Raw genomic sequence first — 22,611 nt, 5'->3', positions numbered from 1 at the left:
ATTTCTCTCTCTCTCTCTCTCTCTCTCTATATATATATATATATATATATATATATATACATACATACTCCGATCGGGACCTCCATCCAATGACAACCATTTGCTGAATTGCATTGAGGAGTATGATTAAACATATCATTCGATGCAATGCATGAAGTAGCGTGCTATGAGAGGCTAGAGGATTTTTTGTCCAAACCCAGACGGAAAAATCCAATGCAAACAAATGCTAGACAAAATTTTAACTTATCCGTTTGGACAAGATAAGAGTTCCTTAAGGGCCTTTTGACAGCAGTAACAATTTGTTGTTGTCCCATAAACATGCTTCAATCTTGGGACAAATTTATAGAATAGTAGCAAGCTTTTCCTATTACCAAACAACACCTTAAAAAACACATGCTCAAAAAACATGTTCTAGGAACATGTGTTTCAAGAACATTTGTCTCTATTACCAAACGCTATTAGAGCAAATATTCACCAAATAGTGCATTGCTTCTTTTTACAAATGTCATTTTTCTTTTCCTATTAAGAAATTAGTGAGCTCTTTTATAAACCATGATTAGATATCTTCACAACATTATGTTAATAATATGATAAAATTAGTTTTTTTTAATAAAAATTATGATATTGTCATTCCTTTTGAACAGATATTACAAAATAATTTCTAGAAAATTTCAAGGTAGCAACTCCAAACATTGCCAACATTTTTCTTAAGACTTGAACTCATAGTTGTTTATATAATAAGAAAAAAAGTTTTTTGTGAAACAAAGTAATCTACATGCACATTTCATGTTTTGAATTATGGAATAGTTGTGAGAATTGATCAAACATTTTTCTGTGAAAGAGAGTATATCACCATTAATATGCGACAAGAAAAACTGTATGGTTACCCAAGCTGCATTTTTCTTTTCAGGGCTTCAAAAATACTTTTTGAATGTCAACAAACGTGCAATGTTTATTCAATTTTGATAGTATATCTAAATATAATGCATAATATATGTAATAACAAAAACAAACATCACACCAAGTGTCAATGATATTGGGTCCAGATTATATAGTTAAAGAGGGACCATACTAGTAAAATATGAAAAGAAAAATGTATTAAGCAATGTTGTCAAAGTTATTGACTCGAAAAGGAGCAGGTTTGAAAGAAGACCTTAGAGTGTCTAGGGTTGGGTCAGGGTGATCCCCACTCCCATCGTGGGGTGCAAATAGGGGCTTCTATAGTTCTATTGTTTTGGAATAGACTCATTCATCTTGGCTTGCTGGAAAAAAGGGCATCCAACCAATAGGTCAATGAATAGTGCATCAACAGTATGATAGACATGGCTAGAACGAATTGTTTGTGAATGAGATTATTTTAAAAAATATATATTTAATCTACAAAATGTTTTAAAATAAAAAATACTTAAATTTTCCTGGATTGTGATAATAAGATAGTCAATTAAAACAATAAATTAATAATATCAGTACCTCAATAATTAACAACCTAACAGACAAACAAAAAAAATATTCAGAATATATTGGGTTTAACATAAGATAATAGCTTCGCATCACTACCACTAATAATAATAATAAGGGTAGGCAGCAAAGAATGTATTGGGTTTTATATTTTTTAATATAAAATGTATTTATTAAGAATTAAAATATTATTAAAACAAAAAAATTAAAAAATACATATATATTTTTAACTTACCAGGCCTAAACGGGCCGAACCGGGCCAGGATTTTCCTGGCCCATACTGGACCGGGCCAGGCCTGACGCCCAGCCTTAGGCGGTACTTTTGCCATTTCCAACGAGCCAACCGTCGCTGGTAAGTGGTGACAATGTCGACGAGAGATGTTACCGCCCTTTATTACCAAGAAGAGATGTCCACAAAGGGTTAGGAACTGATACAGGACTGCCTAGGACTAGGCTGGGACTAGCCACACTCGCTGCCGAATGCCGCCGACTACCCACGACCGTGAACGCAATGCTCGACTGTGCGAACCCTTTGTCGCCAGAGAGGCTTAATGAGGGTGTGACTTGGCCGTACGATGTAGGAGGTCTAGGGGCTGTACTCACCTTTGTGGATGCAGGACATAGCACTGGAGACGCCGCACTCAACGCCGCAGCACACCACGCGGCCTTGCCGGACCAGCCACTGCCGGTCGAGGCCACCTCGCAGCTGTCGAGCGTGGCCGAGCCAGCCGCGGACGACGGGAGCACTGGCCGCGTAGAGGACGACCGTCAGGTGGACCAGGAGATGCTGTCGGACGTGGCCGAGCTAGCTGCCGACGACGGGAGAGCTGGCCGCGGAGAGGACGACCACCGGGTGGACCAGGAGATGCTACCGGACGTGGCCGAGCTAGCTGCCAAGGGCCAGGATGGACGGACGGACGACAGCACCGGGCGACGAGTAGACGAGCACAGGGCGGAGCAGACGACGCTGACGGGCCAGGCCGTGCCGAGCGCTGCCGCGCGCAGGACGAGCGCTAGGCCCCGCCGAGCGATGCAGGACAGCCGCAGCCGAAGCCCAGCCCCTGCCGCAGATCATAGCGAGGCTGCTACCCACCGACGCACATGCCCAGCGCCTGCCGAGATTCATTGTGAGGTTACAGGCCGAGCTGCAGATGCCGTCAGAAATGCTAGGGAGGTTATCCTCCTAGCTCAGTTCAGAACCAGCGAGCCCACCTCCCACAACCAGACCGAGCCCAGTGGTCCGTTGACCCGAGCCCAGATCGGTTTGACCAGAGACGCAGCGAACCGGGTTTGACCATGGTCTTGATACAGGAGATCCAGATACGGCGATCCAGACCCGAACCGCTGATCCAGATCAAGACAGAAACAGATCGGGTCCTGGAGCAGGAGCGACAGAGCAGATCCATGGATCAGGATCCACCCTTCAGACCGAACTGGTTCAGTGAGTGAGACGGACCGAGACGGGGCGTTTTTTGTATCGGATCGGTTTTCTGAAACCGGTTCCTAGATCTTAGACTTTGACTCGATACGTTGGAGTATCTACCCGGTATATGCGCCGACCCGGGACGAGACCATCCCGGGACGCACTACAGTATAAATGTAATGAGCTACAGTGTTTGCACTAAGCTTTTGAATGAATTTTAATCAACGTTTTGAGCGTCTACAGTGCGCCTCCTCTCTTTGTCTTTGTCTTCCTCTTCTCGTCTGAATCACCTCCACCCGAGAGCTCCCGTAGCTCGATTTCTGCATCCGAGGGATCACGACGGTGATCATCCTCCTCTCTTCGAAGCTCTTCTGGTTCTTCTTCAACCGGGAGATCCACAGGCGAAGAAGAACCGGCGGGTTCCTCCTCTTCCTCCGATCATCTTCCCCAACCCACAGGAATCGTGAGCTAGGTGTGGGTTCGATGATCACGATCGATCCGAAGGGGCTAGCTCGACGTCAGGGAAGGAGACACCGAGCAGAGCGTGTCTAGACGAGCGTGTCTAGACGACCGTTCCCGCCTCCGGCGAGCCTCAGGCGACCGATTCCGTCAAGGAGAAGCAGCTTCAGGTGGGAAAGAGACGCGCGCAGGCCTCAACAAGCCAACCCGTTCTCCCTCTCGATCGGACCACTCATTGACGGTATCTTTTGGGGCTTTTGCCTCCATTGCATTCCTCCTGAAGTCTACTGCAACTTTGCCTTTTGAACTTCTGGATTTGGTGAAGAATCGTGTCCTAACGGAGGAGAAAACGACGGCTGGTTCGTGAAAGGCACTGCTGCCGACCGAGGCGTGTTTCCGACGCATTTTCCGGCGATCCCACCGTCCGATCTTCCCAACTTTGGTGTCATTCTCTTCCTAACATCCAGGCTCTCCTATCCACCAATTTTCGTGAAAATCCAATGGTGGATGACATCGTGGGCGGCCTCGAACGGAATCAGGCGGAAATCAGCGGCGTTTCTCCCTTATCGCCGCCTGTAACCACCGCGACCTAAGTATCTTGCAGATTCTTGAGAATACGACCGATTCCGGTGATGTTTAGCTTTTAATCTCTTCATTTGATTGTTATCTTCCTACCCAAATCGATTACAATGTTGTTTGCTTCCTATTTCGCTCGATTTGAAGCTCGGAAGGAGGAAAACTGCTGAGAAACGGGCGGCGTTCTTCTTGAAGAACGCAGAACTTCCGGCGAGATTTCGGGTTCAACGACTGGGGTCGTCCGTGCTCGGTTGCTCTTCAAACTTTGGGTGTCTACTCCTTGAGGTGTTGGCTGTCTCTCAGCCAAGTTTGACGATTTTAGGAGCTTTCCTCGATTTATGGCGAATTTCTGAAGCTCAAGAGGTCTAGCGGGTCGTCTTCTTCCAGAATCTGTAGAAGCAGGGCCCGAGTATGTTCTTCTTCGACAAATGGAGCTTCAATCGCGTCGGGCTTCGTCTTCCTAGTGATCCTCTCCTCCCTGAGCGTGTTGGTGCCCCTTGAACAACTCCAAATCGACGGGTTCTCAATTGAGCTTCACCGTTCTGCCTTGGTGGACGTTCCCCATCCGCAGACAACTCGTTCGAGCGTCTGCCTGAACCGAGTCTTTGCCTCTAGCTTCCCCGAATCGACTCTTGTCTTCGGGAGAGGCTCCTTGTCTAGTGCATTTCTTCCCTCTCGTCTGGCATTTTCGCTTTCTGCTCCTTCCCGTTTATGATCTGCTTTCGTGCTGTGTTCTGGAGGAGGCGCCGTCGGTGTTTTGTTGAAGACGGTGGAACAGGGAGTACTCGGGCGAACGGTGAACCAGAAACATACGTCTTGCTGTGCTGGTTCCTGATCGACTTCTTACCCCTTCGTCAAACCCAGGGCTGAGCGTGGCACGGAAGGGTCGTCTTCAGGTGCTGCTGTGTGTTGCTGTGAAGGAGGCCCCTTCCTATTGGTGCTGTGAAGCTACTGAACGAAACCCTCGTCCTTTGTCGTTCTGAGGGAGAGGAAAACAGAGGCTTGGGCATCCCTGACGTCCACTCAGGAGCAGCTGCCGACTTCCCCTTGCCTTCTTCTGTAGCTGCTGCAGAGCTGCCGAGACTGAGCACGTTTCATCCCTGCTGTCTTCGAGTTGCTGAAACAGAGGTCGCGCGGGAGGAGCTTTTCACTTGTGCGGCCGTGTATCGCTGAGACAGAACCGCAAGTGAGGAACAGAACCGAGACGCACCCTCTTCCCGCGACGAGCTGTGGGCTCACCCCACATGACAGAGCAGGTTGATTGCTGAGTGCTGAGACAAAGGACTTTTAGGTCTCGGCGTGACCCCGGACTAGCTCCGGGAAGGTTGGTTTCGATTCCCCCTATAGAGCGGGGATTGGGTGTAATTGTTTTGAGCCCGCCTTTGAAGGTGTTGCGGCTGATCGGGGTCCTCTTAGGCACGAGTGCCGAAGACACACCTACGGGCTGCTTGACCACCTAGGGGTTGCGGGCGTGATTTGCTCGATTAGGCATGCTTGTTATGGTTTGGTTGCTTGAATGTGATGCGCATTGAGTGAGGTGAGTGCTTACTTGTATCGCATCGGTTGTACTAACCTCGACCCTCCTTGCGTCTGTGATAGGAGTCGGCCTTTGGAGTCTTGGGAAACATTCCTGTTTTCACGTTCTATTGGGAAATTTTTAGCCGAGGTTGCATGTCCGGCAGGGATCGAGTTGTATAAGCCCTCATTATATTGTTTTTCGCATCTATCTCAAGAGATCCTTGGGAAGGGAGTTCGGCATTCGACCGTTAGTTTAGGCGGTCCTACCGAGGTTCCCACCAGTTTGGTATCAGAGCCACTTGGGCAGCCGTCATGGCCAAGAAGAAGTATCTGTTGTCTGTGCTACAAGAATCGGAGATGGGAAACAAAGACGCCGCGATCGAGTTGGTGCAAGCGGCCGGCGATAAGAACGTTTTTCGCGTTTAGAATCGGATCTCAATGTCGTTAAGGACAAGTTGGTTCAACTTGAGCGCATTCCCCAAATGGAAGCGCAACACACGAGTTTTGAGGATTACATGCGCGATCAAATGACTCAAATCAACAGAAATTTGATTATGTTTGCTTGCCAAACCGCCAAGATCAGACCCATGTCCGAAAGCGTCGATTCACTTAATCAAAGAATGGTTAAAATGGAACAAACATCACGTCAAGAAGTGAGTCGGGAAGATAAAGGAAAAGGGGTACTAGACACTCCCAACACGTCCTACCAAGCACCCCAAACTCACGGGAAACCAACATTTAGGGATCCTAAGACTTGGGCCAACCAACAATTCGGGCCATTTCCTCAAAGACCAAAGGAAATTAACATTGGAGGGTCTCGCCCGTGGGGAACCAACGTGACAGCCACCTCACGGCCACCAATGGGAAATGAGTATGAGGATATCTCGGATGATGGCAGCCAAGAATTTGGGCGGTTAGGTCCTAGAAGGGCAAACCGAAATTCAGAACAACCCGCAACCGGCCCTAAGATGGATTTTCCTAGGTTTGACGGCAAAGACGTCCATGGATGGATGATCAAGGCTGAACAATATTTTGAGTGCCAAGGAACGAGAGAGGATCGTAAAATCATAACAGCCATGATAAACTTCGAAGGGCCGGCCATACGATATTACCGGTGGTACAAAAAGAAGGGCCTAAGAATGGAGTGGGAAGCATTTTTTTCAAGCATTACTCACACATTTTGGCACATCTACCTACACCAACTACCACATGGAACTCATCAACTTGAAGCAAACCTCTACGGTAGAAGAGTTCCAAGGGCGTTTTGAAGATCTATCATGCATGGTAGATGATTGGCCGGATGATGCACTCATGGGTGCGGTCATGTCCGGGCTAAGAGATGACATCCGTGTTGAGTTGTTATCCGATGATAACCTCAACATAGGCAACTGTTTTGCGAAAGCATGCAAAGTTGAGGACCAACTCCTCAAGAGGGCAGCGTTAGAGAAGGCCAAGACTCATCAATTCAACAAGAACAAGATGGTTCAATTTAAGCCGCCCCCCAAGCCACAAACCGCCCGTTTTCCCTAAGGTAGACCCAAGACCGGCATTTAGGGACAACGTCCCTGTGCGATATCTCACGGCTAAAGAGAGGGATGAACGATTCAAGGCAGGCTTGTGTGTGTCTTGTGATGAAAAATGGGTCAAGGGGCATAAGTGCAAGCGGTTTCAAATGCTAGTGGCCGTGGATGACGATGAACAAGAAGAAGAAGAGCAACCAACTCCCAACCATGAGAACCCTCAAGAGGGCGAAGTCACAACCGAAGTTGTTCAAGGCGAGTGTTATGCCATGAGAGACCCTAACCGACCAAGGGCCATGAAAGTAGTCGGCAACATTGGAGAGCATGAAGTCCTAATCCTCTTGGACACCGGCGCTACTCATAACTTTATGAGTATGGAAGCCGCACAACAGACCGGATGTCAACTGATTGAGCAACCCCCTCTCAGCGTGATGGTAGGGAACAACACTACAGCATCATGCACCCACGCGTGTCGAGAGGTTGAGTTGATGTTGCAACAAGTCCCCTTCAAGATTGACACCCTCGTGCTCCCCATTGGAGGCGCCGACTTAGTACTTGGATTCGATTGGTTAGAGGGACTTGGAGAGATTCGGTGGGACCTATCCAAGCTAAGGATGAGGTTCACCGTTGGAGATGGCGAGCTAGTAACGCTCGAAGGACTTAGGCCCAACCTAGAGCCTAAGGCAGTCGTGAAGGCCATTAACGCCCAGTGTCCAGCGTTATGGTTGATTTCCATTGCTATAGACTTGCCCCCTAAGGAGCAAGCCGATGAGGCCATTCCGGCAGAAATACAACAAGTCATCGATGTTTTTGAGGACGTGTTCAGCGAGCCGAAAGGGCTACCACCCAAGAGAACACACGACCATCAGATCACGTTGACTCATGGAGCCGAACCCGTTAACGTTAGACCATATCGTTACGGGCATGTGCAGAAGACCGAAATGGAGAAGTTGGTTAAGGAAATGATTGAGAACGGATTCATACGCCCGAGCAACAGCCCATTCTCCTCACCAATGCTCCTTGTTAAGAAGAAAGATGACACATGGAGGTTTTGTGTCGACTACAGGGCTCTTAACGAAATGACAGTCAAGGATAGACATCCTATACCGCTCATCGACGAGCTTCTCGATGAGTTGGCTGGAGCCCGTGTATTCTCGAAGCTTGATTTGAGGGCGGGGTACCACCAAATCCGAATGGAGGAAGGAGACGTTCATAAGACAGCTTTCAGGACTCACGACGGACAGTATGAGTTCATTGTCATGCCGTTTGGGCTAACCAACGCCCCGGCTACGTTTCAGAGATGCATGAACGATCTCTTTCGTCAGTACTTGGGGACTTCATCCTCGTCTTCTTTGACGACATCCTCGTCTACAGTAGCTCGATCGAACAGCACGTGGATCATCTCCAAAGGACCTTGCAGATTCTAAGGGAGAACGAGTTATTCGCCAAGGAGTCGAAGTGCAGCTTCGGGCAATCCTCCATAGGATACTTGGGACACATCGTGTCCAAGGAGGGCGTTAGAGCCGACCCAGACAAGCTACGTGCTATGGAGCAGTGGCCCTTGCCAAAGGACCCTCGCGGGTTAAGAGGTTTTCTGGGACTCACTGGATACTACCGGCGATTCATTCATGGCTATGGCAGCATTGCATCACCCCTCACCAAGATGTTAAAGAAGGGGGAGTTCGCGTGGACGGAGCAGTCAAGAGCAGCCTTCCAACGGCTGAAGGAGGTCATGTTAGCGGCGCCAGTGTTGACGTTACCCGACTTCACTCAGGATTTTGTCATCGAGACCGACGCCAGCGATGTAGGAGTTGGGGCAGTCCTTAGCCAGTTTGGGCACCCCATTGCCTTCATGTCAAAGGCCATTACCAGCAGGGCTAAGCCCTTGTCCACTTATGAGAAGGAGCTGTTCGCGATCGTTCTATCAGTGGAGAAATGACGCTCATACCTCATCGGGTGTAAGTTCGTCGTCAGAACCGATCACAGCAGCCTCAGAAACATGCTGAAGCAGTGGGTATCCACGCCAACCCAGCAGAGATGGTTGGCCAAGCTCCTAGGATATGACTTCACTGTGGAGTACAAGAATGGCACAGAAAACTCCGCAGCCGATTCTCTATCCCGTCTGGGGGAGCAATTCTTAACCCTGTCAGTGCTGGAGACCCACGTCTGGCAGAGACTGAAGGTGGACCAAGAGGCCGACGAAGGCCTACGGTTGATAAGAGCCTCCGTGATGCAGCATCCGGGCAGCATTCCCCACTACACCATGAAGGGAGAGATCCTTTGCCGCAAGGGGAAGGCAGTTGTACCGCGTGGATCGTCCTTGAAGCCAGACCTACTCACTCACTTCCACTCGTCAGCCGTGGCCGGCCACGAAGGAGTGGCCAAAACGTCAAGCAGAGTTAGGTCCCAGTTTTGGTGGGAAGGATTGAAAGGGGACATTAAGAACTTTGTGAAGGAATGTCAAGTGTGCCAACGAGAGAAATACGAAGCCATTAAACCTCCCGGGCACCTGCATCCTCTTCCCATCCCCATGAAGCCTTGGGCAGACATCTCAATGGATTTCATCGATGCAATGCCCAAGTCTGAAGGTAAAGAAGTCATCCTCGTGGTAGTTGACACACTAACGAAGTACAGTCACTTCGTCCCGCTTCCACGCCACTACCACGGCCCACTCGTAGCTCAAGTTTATCAAGACTTCGTGGGCAAGCTACATGGAATGCCTAGCACCATCGTATGTGATCGCGATTCCATTTTCCTCAGTTCTTTTTGGCGCGAGTACATGCGTATGGCTAGGACAACCATTCATTTCAGCACCGCGAGCCACCCTCAAACCGATGGACAGAGTGAGGTGGTGAACCGCATCCTGGAGACGTACTTGCGGTGCTATGCAGGAAAGCGTCCGAACACGTGGGTTCGGCATTTGTCATGGGCTGAATGGTCTTACAACACTAGCCTTCACTCAGGGACTGGCATCACTCATTGTGAGGCTCTCTACGGGTACCCCCCTCCACGCATACCCTGTTATGAGGAGGGAACGGCAAGAGACGAAGAACTCGACTGTCAGCTCAAAAACAGAGATGAACTCATCGAACAGTTGAGGCATCAGATCCAAAAGGCTCAGAACAGGATGAAACAGACTCACGACAATGGTAGAAAGGACATGGAATTCTCTATAGGCGACCACGCCTGGCTAAAAAAGATTCCAATGAAGCAAAAGTCTCTACTCGGTCAGCCTTATTCCAAAATGTTACTAAAGTATTACGGGCCTTTCAAGGTTCTACAGAGAGTAGGAAAGGGGGCTTACCGCTTGGCTTTATCCCCAACTGCATAGGTCCATCCTGTCTTCCACGTAACAAGGTTGAAACCGCACCATGGGCCTTTGCCCAACCAGATTGAGCCGTACCCTGACAGGCAACCGAGGCCCTACCGTATTCTGAGACACCGTTACGTGCAGAGAGAGGGCCAACAGCGGCATGAGGTACTTGTTGAGTGGGACAGGGCAGAGAACGCCACTTCGTGGGAACTCTTCGAGAAGGTAGTACAGGACTTTTCAGATACGAGAGCTTGGGGACAAGCTCAGTCTCAGCGGGGTGGAACTGATACAGGACTGCCTAGGACTAGGCCGGGACTAGCCACACTCGTTGCCGAATGCCGCCGACTACCCACGACCGTGAACGCAATGCTCGACTGTGCGAACCCTTTGTCGCCAGGAGAGCCAGAGATGCTTAGTGAGGGTGTGACTTGGCCGTACGACGTAGGAGGTCTAGGGCTGTACTCACCATTGTGGATGCAGGACATAGCACTGGAGACGCCGGACCCAACGCCGCAGCACACCACGTGGCCTTGCCGGACCAGCCACTGCCGGTCGAGGCCACCTCGCAGCTGCCTAGCGTGGCCGAGCTAGCTACGAACGACGGGAGCACTGGCCGTATAGAGGACGACCACCGGGTGGACCAGGAGATGCTACCGGACGTGGCCGAGCCAGCTGTCAAGGGCCAGGACGGACGGACGACAGCACCGGGCGACGAGTAGACGAGCACCAGGCGAAGTAGACGATGCTGATGGGCCAGCCAGGACAGCGCGCAGGACGAGCGCCGGGCCCCGCCGAGCGACGCAGGACAGCCGCAGCCAAAGCCCAGCCCCTGCCACAGATCATAGCAAGGCTGCTACCCGCCGACGCACATGCCCAGCGCCTGCCCAGATTCGTTGTGAAGTTACAAGCCGAGCTGCAGATGCCGTCAGAAATGCTAGGGAGGTTATCCTCCGAGCTCAGTTCAGAACCAGCAAGCCCACCTTCCACCACCAGACCGAGCCCAGTGGTCCGTTGACCCGAACCCAGATCGGTTTGACCAGAGACGCGCGCAGCGAACCGGGTTTGACCATGGTCTTGATATAGGAGATCCAGATACGGCGATCCAGACCCGAACCACTGATCCAGATCCAGACAAAAACAGATCGGGTCCTGGAGCAGGAGCGACAGAGCAGATCCTTGGATCAAGATCCACCCTTCAGACCGAACCGGTTCAGTGAGTGAGACGGACCGAGACGGGGTGTTTTTTTTGTATCAGATCGGTTTTCTGAAACCGGTTCCTAGATCTTAGACTTTGACTCGATACGTTGGAGTATCTACCCGGTATATGCGCCGACCCGGGACGAGACCATCCCGGGACGCACTACAGTATAAATGTAATGAGCTACAGTGTTTGCACTAAGCTTTTGAATGAATTTTAATCAACGTTTTGAGCGTCTACAGTGCGCCTCCTCTCTTTGTCTTTGTCTTCCTCTTCTCGTCTGAATCACCTCCACCCGAGAGCTCCCGTAGCTCGATTTCTGCATCTGAGGGATCACGACGGTGATCATCCTCCTCTCTTCGAAGCTCTTCTGGTTCTTCTTCAACCGGGAGATCCACAGGCGGAGAAGAACTGGTGGGTTCCTCCGATCATCTTCCCCAACCCACAGGAATTGTGAGCTAGGTGTGGGTTCGATGATCACGATCGAACCGAAGGGGCTAGCTCGACGTCAGGGAATGAGACACCGAGCAGAGCGTGTCTAGACGACCGTTCCTGCCTCCGGCGATCCTCAGGCGACCGATTCCGTCAAGGAGAAGCAGCTTCAGGTGGGAAAGAGACGCGTGCAGGCCTCAGCAAGCCGACCCGTTCTCCCTCTCGATCGGACCACTCATTGACAGTATCTTTTAGGGATTTTGCCTCCATTGCATTCCTCCTGAAGTCTACTGCAACTTTGCCTTTTGAACTTCTGGATTTGGTGAAGAATCGCGTCCGAACGGAGCAGAAAACGACGGCTGGTTCGTGACAGGCGCCGCTGCCGACCGAGGCGTGTTTCCGACGCATTTTCCGGCGATCCCACCGTCCGATCTTCCCAACTTTGGTGTCATTCTCTTCCTAACATCCAGGCGCTCCTATCCACCAATTTTTGTGAAAATCCAACGGTGGATGACGTCGTGGGCGACCTCGAACGAAATCAGGCGGAAATCAGCGGCGTTTCTCCCTTATCGCCGCCTGTAACCACCGCGACCCAAGTATCTTGCAGATTCTTGAGAATACGACTGATTCCGGTGATGTTTGGCTTTTAATCTCTTCATTTGATTGTTATCTTCCTACCCAAATCGATTACAATGTTGTTTGCTTCCTATTTCGCTCGATTTGAAGCTCGGAAGGAGGAAAACTACTGAGAAACGGGCGGCGTTCTTCTTGAAGAACGCAGAACTTCCGGCGAGATTTCGGGTTCAACGACTGGGGCCGTCCGTGCTCGGTTGCTCTTCAAACTTTGGGTCTACTCCTTGAGGTGTTGGCTGTCTCTCAGCCAAGTTTGACGATTTTAGGAGCTCTCCTCGATTTATGGCGAATTTCTGAAGCTCAAGAGGTCTAGCGGGTCGTCTTCTTCCAGAATCTGTAGAAGCAGGGCCCGAGCGTGTTCTTCTTCGACAAATGGAGCTTCAATCGCGTCGGGCTACGTCTTCCTGGTGATCCTCTCCTCCCTGAGCGTGTTGGTGCCCCTTGAACAACTCCAAATCGATGGGTTCTCAGTTGAGCTTCACCGTTCTGCCTTGGTGGACGTTCTCCATCCGCAGACAACTCGTTCGAGCGTATGCCTGAACCGAGGCTTTGCCTCTAGCTTCCCCGAATCGACTCTTGTCTTCGGGAGAGGCTCCTTGTCCGGTGCATTTCTTCCCTCTCGTCTGGCATTCCCGCTTTCTGCTCCTTCCCGTTTATGATCTGCTTTCGTGCTGTGTTCTGGAGGAGGCGCCGTTGGTGTTCTGTTGAAGACGGTGGAACAAGGAGTACTCGGGCGAACGGTGAACCAGAAACATACGTGTTGCTGTGCGGGTTCCTGATCGACTTCTTACCCCTTCGTCAAACCCAAGGCTGAGCGTGGCACGGAAGGGTCGTCTTCGGGTACTGCTGTGTGTTGTTGTGAAGGAGGCCCCTTCCTGTTGGTGCTGTGAAGCTGCTGAACGGAACCTTCGTCCTCTGTCGTTCTGAGCGAGAGGAAAACAGAGGCTTGGGCATCCCTGACGTCAACTCGGGAGCAGCTGCCGACTTCCCCTTGCCTTCTTCTGTAGCTGCTGCAGAGCTGACGAGACTGAGCACACTTCATCCCTGCTGTCTTCGAGTTGTTGAAACAGAGGTCGTGCGGGAGGAGCTTTTCACTTGTGCGGCCGTGTATCGCTGAGACATAACCGCAAGTGAGGAACAGAACCGGGACGCACCCTCTTCCCGCGACGAGCTGTGGGCTCACCCCGCATGACAGAGCGGGTTGATTGCTGAGTGCTGAGACCAGGGACTTTTAGGTCTCGGCGTGACCCCGGACTAGCTCCGGAAAGGTTGGTTTCGATTCCCCCTATAGAGCGGGGATTGGGTGTACTTGTTTTGAGCCCGCCTTTGAAGGCATTGCGGCCGATCGGGGTCCTCTTAGGCACGAGTGCCGAAGACACACCTACGGGCTGCTTGACCACCTAGGGGTTGCGGGCGTGATTTGCTCGATTAGGCATGCTTGTTATGGTTTGGTTGCTTGAATGTGATGCGCATTGAGTGGGGTGAGTGCTTACTTGTATCGCATCGGTTGTACTAGCCTCGACCCTCCTTGCGTCTGTGATAGGAGTCGGCCTTTGGAGTCTTGGGAAACATTCCTGTTTTCACGTCCTATTAGGAAATTTTTAGCCGGGGTTGCATGTCCGGCAGGGATCAAGTTGTATAAGCCCTCATTATATTGTTTTCCGCGTCTATCTCAAAAGATCCTTGGGAAGGGAGTTCGGCATTCGACAGCTAGTTTAGGCGGTCCTACCGAGGTTCCCACCAGAAACCCAACCTTGCTGTCATATACAACAAAGTTGTCCCCAACCCCTACTATCCTGGTACCCACAATAGTTGGGGTCCATGATAGTTGCCGCTAAAGGGGCCTGTAGATGCCAATAAGTTGGACAAATTTGAGGATCATTTGGTCAACATCATCCAACCTTATACCCATCAATTCAACTTGATTAGGAAGAAAAACTTTTGGTTGCCCAAAATAGTAAAAAAAAATTACATAGATGAACAACATAGGCAGTTGTCATTTGATGTGGGAAGAAGAAATCAAAAGGCCAAATAAATTTATGTTACGAAAAAGTTAATGGGATTTATCTTGTTATAGTCTGATTTCCGTTTCTATGTTACGAAAAAGACATAATCAAATAACAGCAACTGCCAAGGCCAAAGATCAGCCACTGGGATTCGATGCAAACACATTTCGGGGTTGTGAATTTAGGGATTTCATATATTAGATTTGAATTAGATATATTCTTAACTATATCCATTTTTTTTGGCTATTTACATGTTCTCATTCAAATTCAGATTCAAATACGAACAAAGAAAGGTTGTACTTGAATATGAATCTAAAACCCGATTTTATAATATGAATTTGGTTCGAATCCAATTTTTACATTTACCTGAATCTGAATCCGAAATTTGAAATGAATCTGACTGATTTTCAAAATGTGAGGGTGCTAGATATAGGTTATTTGTTTAAAACAAAATCTAATCTGAATCCAATTTTTAATCTGATCATACATGTATATTTATTTGAATCCAATTATTCGAATCCAGTTGAATGTCATTTCTTAAATTTGAATCTGATATGATTTCTTAATCAAATAATAACTTATTTTTTTGGAACTATTCAAATTTTGGTTAAATATCCAATCCAAATTCAATACATTGACATTCGCATGTTGAGTTATTATCGATACAACCTTTACCAAATTAAAGTGCCTGATACGTTTGCATTCACACATAAGCTGGTTAGCCTTATGTCAAATTTGGATTACCCCATCCGAACACGGATCGTTTCTTCGTTGTTATTTGTATTGCCGCTTGCCAGAATGCCCTCCACAACTGAAGGGGGGTTGGACTTGCAATGAACGGCCAAGGCAAGGAGTCCTGAGAACTGGCGCAGAGAAGCGTCAATATATTCCGGAATCAGGTGTACATTTTTGTTATATTGAATCACAATAAGGGCTGTTTCATTTTAAAACGACAGCCGACGAAGGTAGGGTTAGGGTTTTGCAGATAAAAAGAACGCGAGGCAGAGGGATCGGAGAGAGAGAGAGGTTGCCGGCTGTCTGCACTAGAAGCAGCAACCATGGTGGAGAAAGGAGGAAAGGGGAGGAGGGAGGAGGTCGTCACCAGGGAGTACACCATCAACCTCCACAAGCGTCTCCATGGATGGTCTCTCTCTTTTGCTCTCTCTTACTGCTCGTGTAGATCTAATATGATGCATTTGTTTTTGGGTGAGGAGGGTGGGAGTCCGTTTTTATGAACTTGGTGATTTATGATTTCCTTCTTGACATTGTAATCTGGTTATTATTCCTTCTGTTGAGGGATCTGGGTTCGTATTTGACTAATAGGTTTTCTAGTAGGCTAAATACTCGTCACAGGCGTTTGTATCCTAAATCGCCTGGTCTTCGTTTATGAGATGTGGAAATTTACTCTCTAAATTTCTTTTATATGCATCAACTTCAATTCGGTTTCATTTTCCAGGGCGGTGGAATACTTTTTTGAAGTTATGAAATTTTTTCCATTTCGAGTTCAACAAACCACGTTGCGCCATGGGCAAACTAGTGTGTGTCTAATTAGAACAACACCTAACATATAAGTGTAATTTGAGTTAATAAGGGATCCGTCTTCATCCTTCTTTAACTAGGTTTCTGCGAGCCTTGTTGCTCTGGTACGAATTTCGACGGTTTTGGTAAACAGTCTGATCATTCTTTTGTCTTACATAAACGGTTGTAATTTTGTTACCTAATCTAAGAATATATTGAAGCTGAGGCACTAAGGAAATTTTTATTTCTTATTTTCCTTTAACTAGGTCGGTGCGGGCGTTAATGTCTTCACAGGTATTTCTAGGAGTTAGCTTTCGCAGGAAACCACTTGATCATGTTTTTTGTTAATTGTTATATGTAACCTGTTGGCTAGGATAAAGTAGCTTCCTACTCTTGCCACGGGTTATGGGCAATGATGAGGTCATTTGTGAGATTGCTGATGGCTGGCGGATCTCTGTTTACTGGCTCTTGATTGCATAAGTATGCATTTATTTCATAGTAGATTTTGAAGGATGAATATCATGCTTCTATCTCCATTCCTGTCAACCAAAATGGAGAAATAAGGAACTCTGGTCGAGACAATGATTATTAAATTTAGATAATCTATTTCAAATTGGAGAACAGAGCAGTGAATAAAAACATCTTTTTTGTTTTTCCACCGATATTTTTCTTTTCATATTTTGTGGAACTTGTTTTCTGAGCTTGTTGGTTTCAGTTGCTGCCCTGGTGAAGGCACACACTTTTTCATGCAGAACTGTATAAATGACATTTATTGTATCGTTGGAATGGGGCCTGTTCATTTGATCCTTTGCTAGTAACTTGGTAGTTGTTGAGGCTTGAAATACAAATCTTGACTCCGATAATGCCAAGATGCTTCAACAGTTTATAGTTGAATGTCGCTTTACCCAATTAAAAGTGTTGGATGACGATGAGGTATCCTTCACAAAAAACCAGATCTACATTATTCTCCTTGTCAAGGTGGTTGGATGACTACTGGGATGCAGTTTGAAGGGACGCTTGCATTGAAAATTTTTCAAGATGTCAATTTTTCTTCTCTCGTATCATATGTTTCCATTTGCTTCCTACGATGTTTTGACATACTTATGCATTTCCAGTATGCATCTTGCATGATTCTCCAAATGTGTATCCAATTATGTAATAATACTTTTTTTGGTCTTAATATCTTAAACTCTTAATTAATAACTTATAGTAAGCCCATGCTTTTTAACATGGATGATGGGCCATGTTTCTACCTTGAAATATGTCAATAATGTCATTCAATGATTTAATATCTTAAGATTCAGACTTATTTTTAACTTCTTGTTATACAAAATATATATAACTAAATATTAACCTTTATAGAAGTTTGTGAAATATTGGTACGTACTAGTTGCTGTTAAGGCTTTCTCTGTAAAATGCGTTTTGTTAAGTTCTAAGGTTATAAAGTCCTTCCATTATCATGCTTAAATCTGTTAATGACTATACTTATAGTTTATATGTATTAGGCTATTAATGAAGAGAAAGGGAGAGATGACTTCAGCACTTTACTGTTTTTGGCCATTTGACATCTTCGGGGTAGTTTGGGTAGATTCTGGTTAGTATTTTGAAATCCGACGTTACCAGTGAACTTGGTAGGCTCAAACCCTCAAATGTATATATTGAAAAAGAAAAGAAAGAAAATTGTCTATATCTGAAGCACAGACTTTAGACCCCCTTTGAAACCATTGATTTGGACTCATGAAACCCAATCTGTGCCGCTGACTTGATGATCTTCTTGTGGGCACATACATCTTTTTTTTTGGGTACTCTTCTTTTTCCTATTATCATTTTGTATTTTCACCTGAATTCAATGTTGATTAACTTCTGTCTCTTTTTCTGGCATGGTCGCTTCAAAATCGTCCCAATCTTCTTGTTTCTTAAAATTTTTAAGCCTCAGCTTTTCATGTGGTTTGATGCTCCTGTCTTCTCGTCTGGCGACTTTGGTTTGGACCTGCAGCCTGTGCTCAGAGCTGAAGTGTCCTCAAGTTCTTGCAGTGGTTGTTGGTGATGGAAGACATATTTAGAGATTTATGTCTAAATTCTAACTGATTTTTTCCTGGTTGATTTGCCTCTGGTTGATACACATGCTTTACACAACACCTGCAGTTTATTGTATGGTGAAAATGCTACATCTTATGTCATGTCAAATGTACCGCAGTTATTTATAATCCATCATTTTTATCCTCTTGACGTATATCCCTCTTGCTTTTCCGTTTCCTTCTACACACTTGGTTTACTTTGCCATCTAGTTTGATTTCCTTGTCGTCAACAAAAAATGACACATAGTTTGACTACAGCACTTTTAAGAAGATGGCTCCCAAAGCTATCAAGGAGATCAGGAAGTTTGCTCAAAAGGCAATGGGGACTACAGATGTGAGGGTGGACGTGAAGCTTAACAAGCATGTATGGAGCCGTGGAATCCGAAGTGTGCCCAGGCGGGTACGTGTCCGCATTTCACGCAAAAGGAATGATGAGGAAGATGCTAAAGAAGAGCTCTATTCACTTGTTACGGTTGCAGAGATACCTCCTGAAGGATTGAAGGGACTGGGGACCAAGGTTGTTGAGGAAGCTGATTGAAATCTCTTTTCTTCCGTTAGGTTGGTTTTAGCATCTTCTAAGAATCATTATTTTGGGTAGACATAAATTTTGTCAAACTATGCTTGTGGAATTTTGGTATTTTGAGTATTTAGATTTGTTTTTTTTTTTTGGTGTTCTTAACCGGAATTCTTCCACCGTTGTAATGTTGGCATGTGTTTTTGACGTATATGATCAATGCCTCTAGAAAACCCATGCTTCCGAGGCCCTTGTGCACTGCCCATATGTATCCACTGAACTTTTATTTGGTTAGAGGAAGTTTTGCAGCCTGAACAATTTGTCAACAAGTTCTCTCTTGACAGGACTTAAGCGGTTGAGAGCTGAGATGTTGAATGCCTGGAATGAGGTTCCTGGTGTAAATCTGATTGCTGTACCGTGCTTGTCGATAAGGAATGCAAATTGCCGACAGTAAAAGAAATTCGTTTCGGTCGACGGAGAAGCCAGCTTGACTTGGTTGCAGTATTTAACCTGCGGTGCTTTAGGGCTGCCTCAGCCTTAAAGGTGTGTAATAGGGAATGACTTCCGCACATTCCCACGGGACGGGAATGGAACTAGAGATACCGTGGTGTTCTCCTTTGATTAACTAAAGACTTCAACAGCTTGCAAAAATTGATATACATTACACTACCTGTTGGCATTTCCAGGAACTAGTTCGAAAAATAACATAAAGAAAGTACTATTGAAAAAAGCTTGCTTAGGAGAAAGAAAAGTGTAGGCGATGGAGGAGCCTTTTTGAAAAGATCTGCAATTTGATACTGTGTGGACTTGAAATGGTTTGATACGGCATTTTTAAGGAAGTCTTCTTCAACATAATGATGGACAAGCTCAATGTCCTTTATTCATTCACGAAATATACGATCGTGAGCTTTGCAGATGATGCCTTCAATGTCAACAAAACTTCAAAGCTCTTTCATGAAAGGAATTCCTAGATCCTTCAGGAGAGGCTTAATCTAAGCAAGCAGTAGTTATCATCATAATATGTATTTAGCCTCTGAAGATATCAAAAGGTACCTTTTTCTGCTTGCATCACCTTGAAATCAATAAGTCATTTAGAAACACACAAGATCCAATAGTTGAATGTCTATTATCACGATTTCATACTTTCAACAAGGTCTAAAGAATCAGGAAAAAAGAAAAACTTTTTATTAAGGTGGAGGTTGATGGTTAGGAATGAAAATTCCAAAATCATAATTCCTCCTCAAACTAAAATGAAATCAAAATTTCGGGTTTCAGTTTTCTAATTTAAGAAACAAATTATCATGTCTTTAAAAATGAGCATTTTGATTCTAAAATTTCATGATTGTAATGAAACTTTTAAGATAATTTTGAGCATTGAACTCATCTGAACTGATGTAGGCTATTATAATTGTGTGCAATGTCAGACAAGTAACCGGTAGATATGTTACTACCCATATTAGCTGACCAATATAGCATCAAATCATGAATGATCTTCCTATTTCCAGTTCTCATTTTTGCATTAAAAAGTATAAGGTTGCCCACGCATTTATCTTTGCTAACCTATGCCCTGCTATTAATATATATGACAAAGTTCATTTCAAGATATAACTTTTAGAGAATTACAATCTCAGTACTAAAAAATATTTCAAATGCCTAAGATCAAACGTTTAAACATGTTTTCTTCAGCATTATATTTTTTTGTCTATTCATTCCTTGTGGTTGCCCGGACATGACATAATAACAAAACAAAGAGTATCAGGAAAACAAGATCTAAAACCAAGATGAACAATAACATCACTAAATTTATTATCCCAAGCCTTTGAATCTTGTTTTAAATCATAGAGTGCTTATTAAGTTTCAAGCTATTCCCTTGTTCAAAAATGTAAATTAAGGGGGGATCTACATGAGGTTTTTCCTTTTGACTAAAAGATTGATTAATTTTCTAGTGAAAGCTACAAAAGCTCTAACACTAGTCATTTTTCCTATAAGGGCCAAAACATATCTGTGTTACATTCTTGTGAGTAGCTCTTAGCTATAAAAGACCATTACTATCAGTTTTACCTTCAACTCCCATCTACGTCTGAAAGTTTTCTTAAGTTGGATATTTGAAACATTTGGCTTTAAGGGAGCATATTTCTCTGTCTTTGAAGCTGGTTGATGGTTGAATAAAAGAATGAATTAGTGGAACTCACACAATCCTTAAAGGAGGTACCAAAGAATAGTAAGTTACAAATCAACTAGGTGGTTTAGAAATTCCTTCAGATTTTCTATTTTTTTTTCTTCTGTTTGTTCATTACTGGATTTTGCACTATATTCTCAAATTATCTTTCTAAACCACTGCAAAGTTGTGGTTGACTTCTTAATATATTGTTGAACTTGTGGAGTTTTGTTACCATCCCTTCACAAGGCATAACACCCACATCTTTACACTAAATAATATTATTTTTCATTTTTAATCTTTTCAAAAGAACATATACTCAATTTCTTCAACATTTTCCTTAGACTCAAAACTATCTTTATTTTCAAGAAATTGAGCATGTGTTAGAAACTTAAAGTTTGTCATTTTCATTACAAAAACATTTATATCCTTTATTTGCTTGATATCTAACAAAAGTGCATTTAACAATATTGTACGTAGCTTCTCTATCAATTAACCTTAACTATCTTCACCAAACATCTCTAAGCCGATTTAAATTTGGGTTATTTTACATAAAATTTTGAATAGAAATATTTCTTTTGTAGAAGATGACATCCTATTAATTAAATAAACAGCTCCTCTGAATGCCTCAACCACAAAATTTATTCTTTGAAATATGAAAGGTTCTAGTTGGTTCATTGATAAGATGTTATTTTCTTTTGATAATTTCATTTTGTTGTCGAATCTTAGGACATGATTTTTGATGCAGGATCCATTACTCTTTATGTACTTTTTATTTTTAAGAGACAATGAATTCTTCCTTAAGGGGGGGAGAAGGTTTTCTTATGCTCTCCAGTGGAAGAGCATGAGAAGGTGCGTCCCTTCGTTGGCATGTGGCAAGGGTGCATGTATGTAGGGCCACTCTTTCCATTTTTTACAACGCAAGAGCATAACATCCAAAGTGCCTATTTGGTTGCACATCTATGGAAAAAATAACTTGGTTTTTTTGTTTTACTTTTTGACAATGTGCAGCATTTTGGTACACCCTTCACATTTGAAAAATAAGTTTCATTTCTTTTTTTCCTTTCAGTTGCATGTATCCATAAAGTTTTAAAAAGTAAATCTTCTCCACCGCTGTTTCACATTTTCACTATAGAAAAGGGGTTTCCACCGGTGGGAAGAAAATAGTAGTAAAAGTGTTGAAAATGTCATTAAAACATTTCTGATGTTCATGCTAACACAGAACATAACTGAGAGCAGATACTGTCAGTGGCAACTTCATTGTTAAAGTGCACAATGTTAGCAACAGTGCATCTTTACTTGTGCATTTCTCCTTCACATCAATAAAGGATCACATTCATTGACATATGTTTTCTTGCGCATCAATAGACAAACTTGAGCCAGTTTAGTTACTCACCCAATCTGATTTTGTGAGCTCAACCACATCTGCTCATATTATAGAATGGTAAACTAACTTTTTATATGGATAAATGCAAGTGTTCTTCTCCATGACAAACCTCATTTCTCATTATTAAGAAACAAAAACACAAGTTTGTAAAAAATATCAATGTTTACAATCAAATTAAGGAATACCAAAGTAATATGTGCTGAACAATAGAGCTAGTATCAAATTAAGAACCATTTCAACATGATACAACTTCTGGAAATAATAATTTACCCTAGTTCTCTAAGCTTCACAAATTGCAACTTGTCCTAACAAAAAAAAATCTCCACTTCCTTCCAGCATTAAAATAGTTTCTTGAAACAAAGACATGTTTGACCAAAATATTCAAGGTTCAAATTGGTAATCTTGATTATCAACTTTCTC

General features: G+C 45.1%; 1 protein-coding gene across 1 annotated transcript; it reads left to right on the top strand.

The window, feature by feature from the left end:
- Positions 1–15,521: 15,521 nt before the first annotated feature.
- On the top strand, positions 15,522–18,905 carry LOC116256308 (60S ribosomal protein L31). Its single transcript, XM_031632643.2, has 2 exons — positions 15,522–15,680; positions 18,391–18,905. The coding sequence occupies exons 1-2, from the start codon at positions 15,595–15,597 to the stop codon at positions 18,668–18,670; spliced, it is 366 nt and encodes a 121-aa protein (XP_031488503.1). The 5' UTR covers positions 15,522–15,594; the 3' UTR covers positions 18,671–18,905.
- The last annotated feature ends 3,706 nt before the right edge of the window (positions 18,906–22,611 follow it).

The sequence above is a fragment of the Nymphaea colorata genome, chromosome 6, assembly GCF_008831285.2.
Source record: "Nymphaea colorata isolate Beijing-Zhang1983 chromosome 6, ASM883128v2, whole genome shotgun sequence".
NCBI lineage: Eukaryota > Viridiplantae > Streptophyta > Magnoliopsida > Nymphaeales > Nymphaeaceae > Nymphaea > Nymphaea colorata.
The sequence above is the reverse complement of the archived record's forward strand: the minus strand, read 5'-3'. Positions and strand labels throughout refer to the sequence as shown.

Excerpts from the sequence above, each read along its gene's own strand:
- LOC116256308 (XM_031632643.2), top strand. The coding sequence starts at position 15,595 with ATGGTGGAGAAAGGAGGAAAGGGGAGGAGGGAGGAGGTCGTCACCAGG. Across the intron at positions 15,681-18,390 it reads CACAAGCGTCTCCATGGATG|CACTTTTAAGAAGATGGCTC; the intron begins GTCTCTCTCTTT and ends GTTTGACTACAG.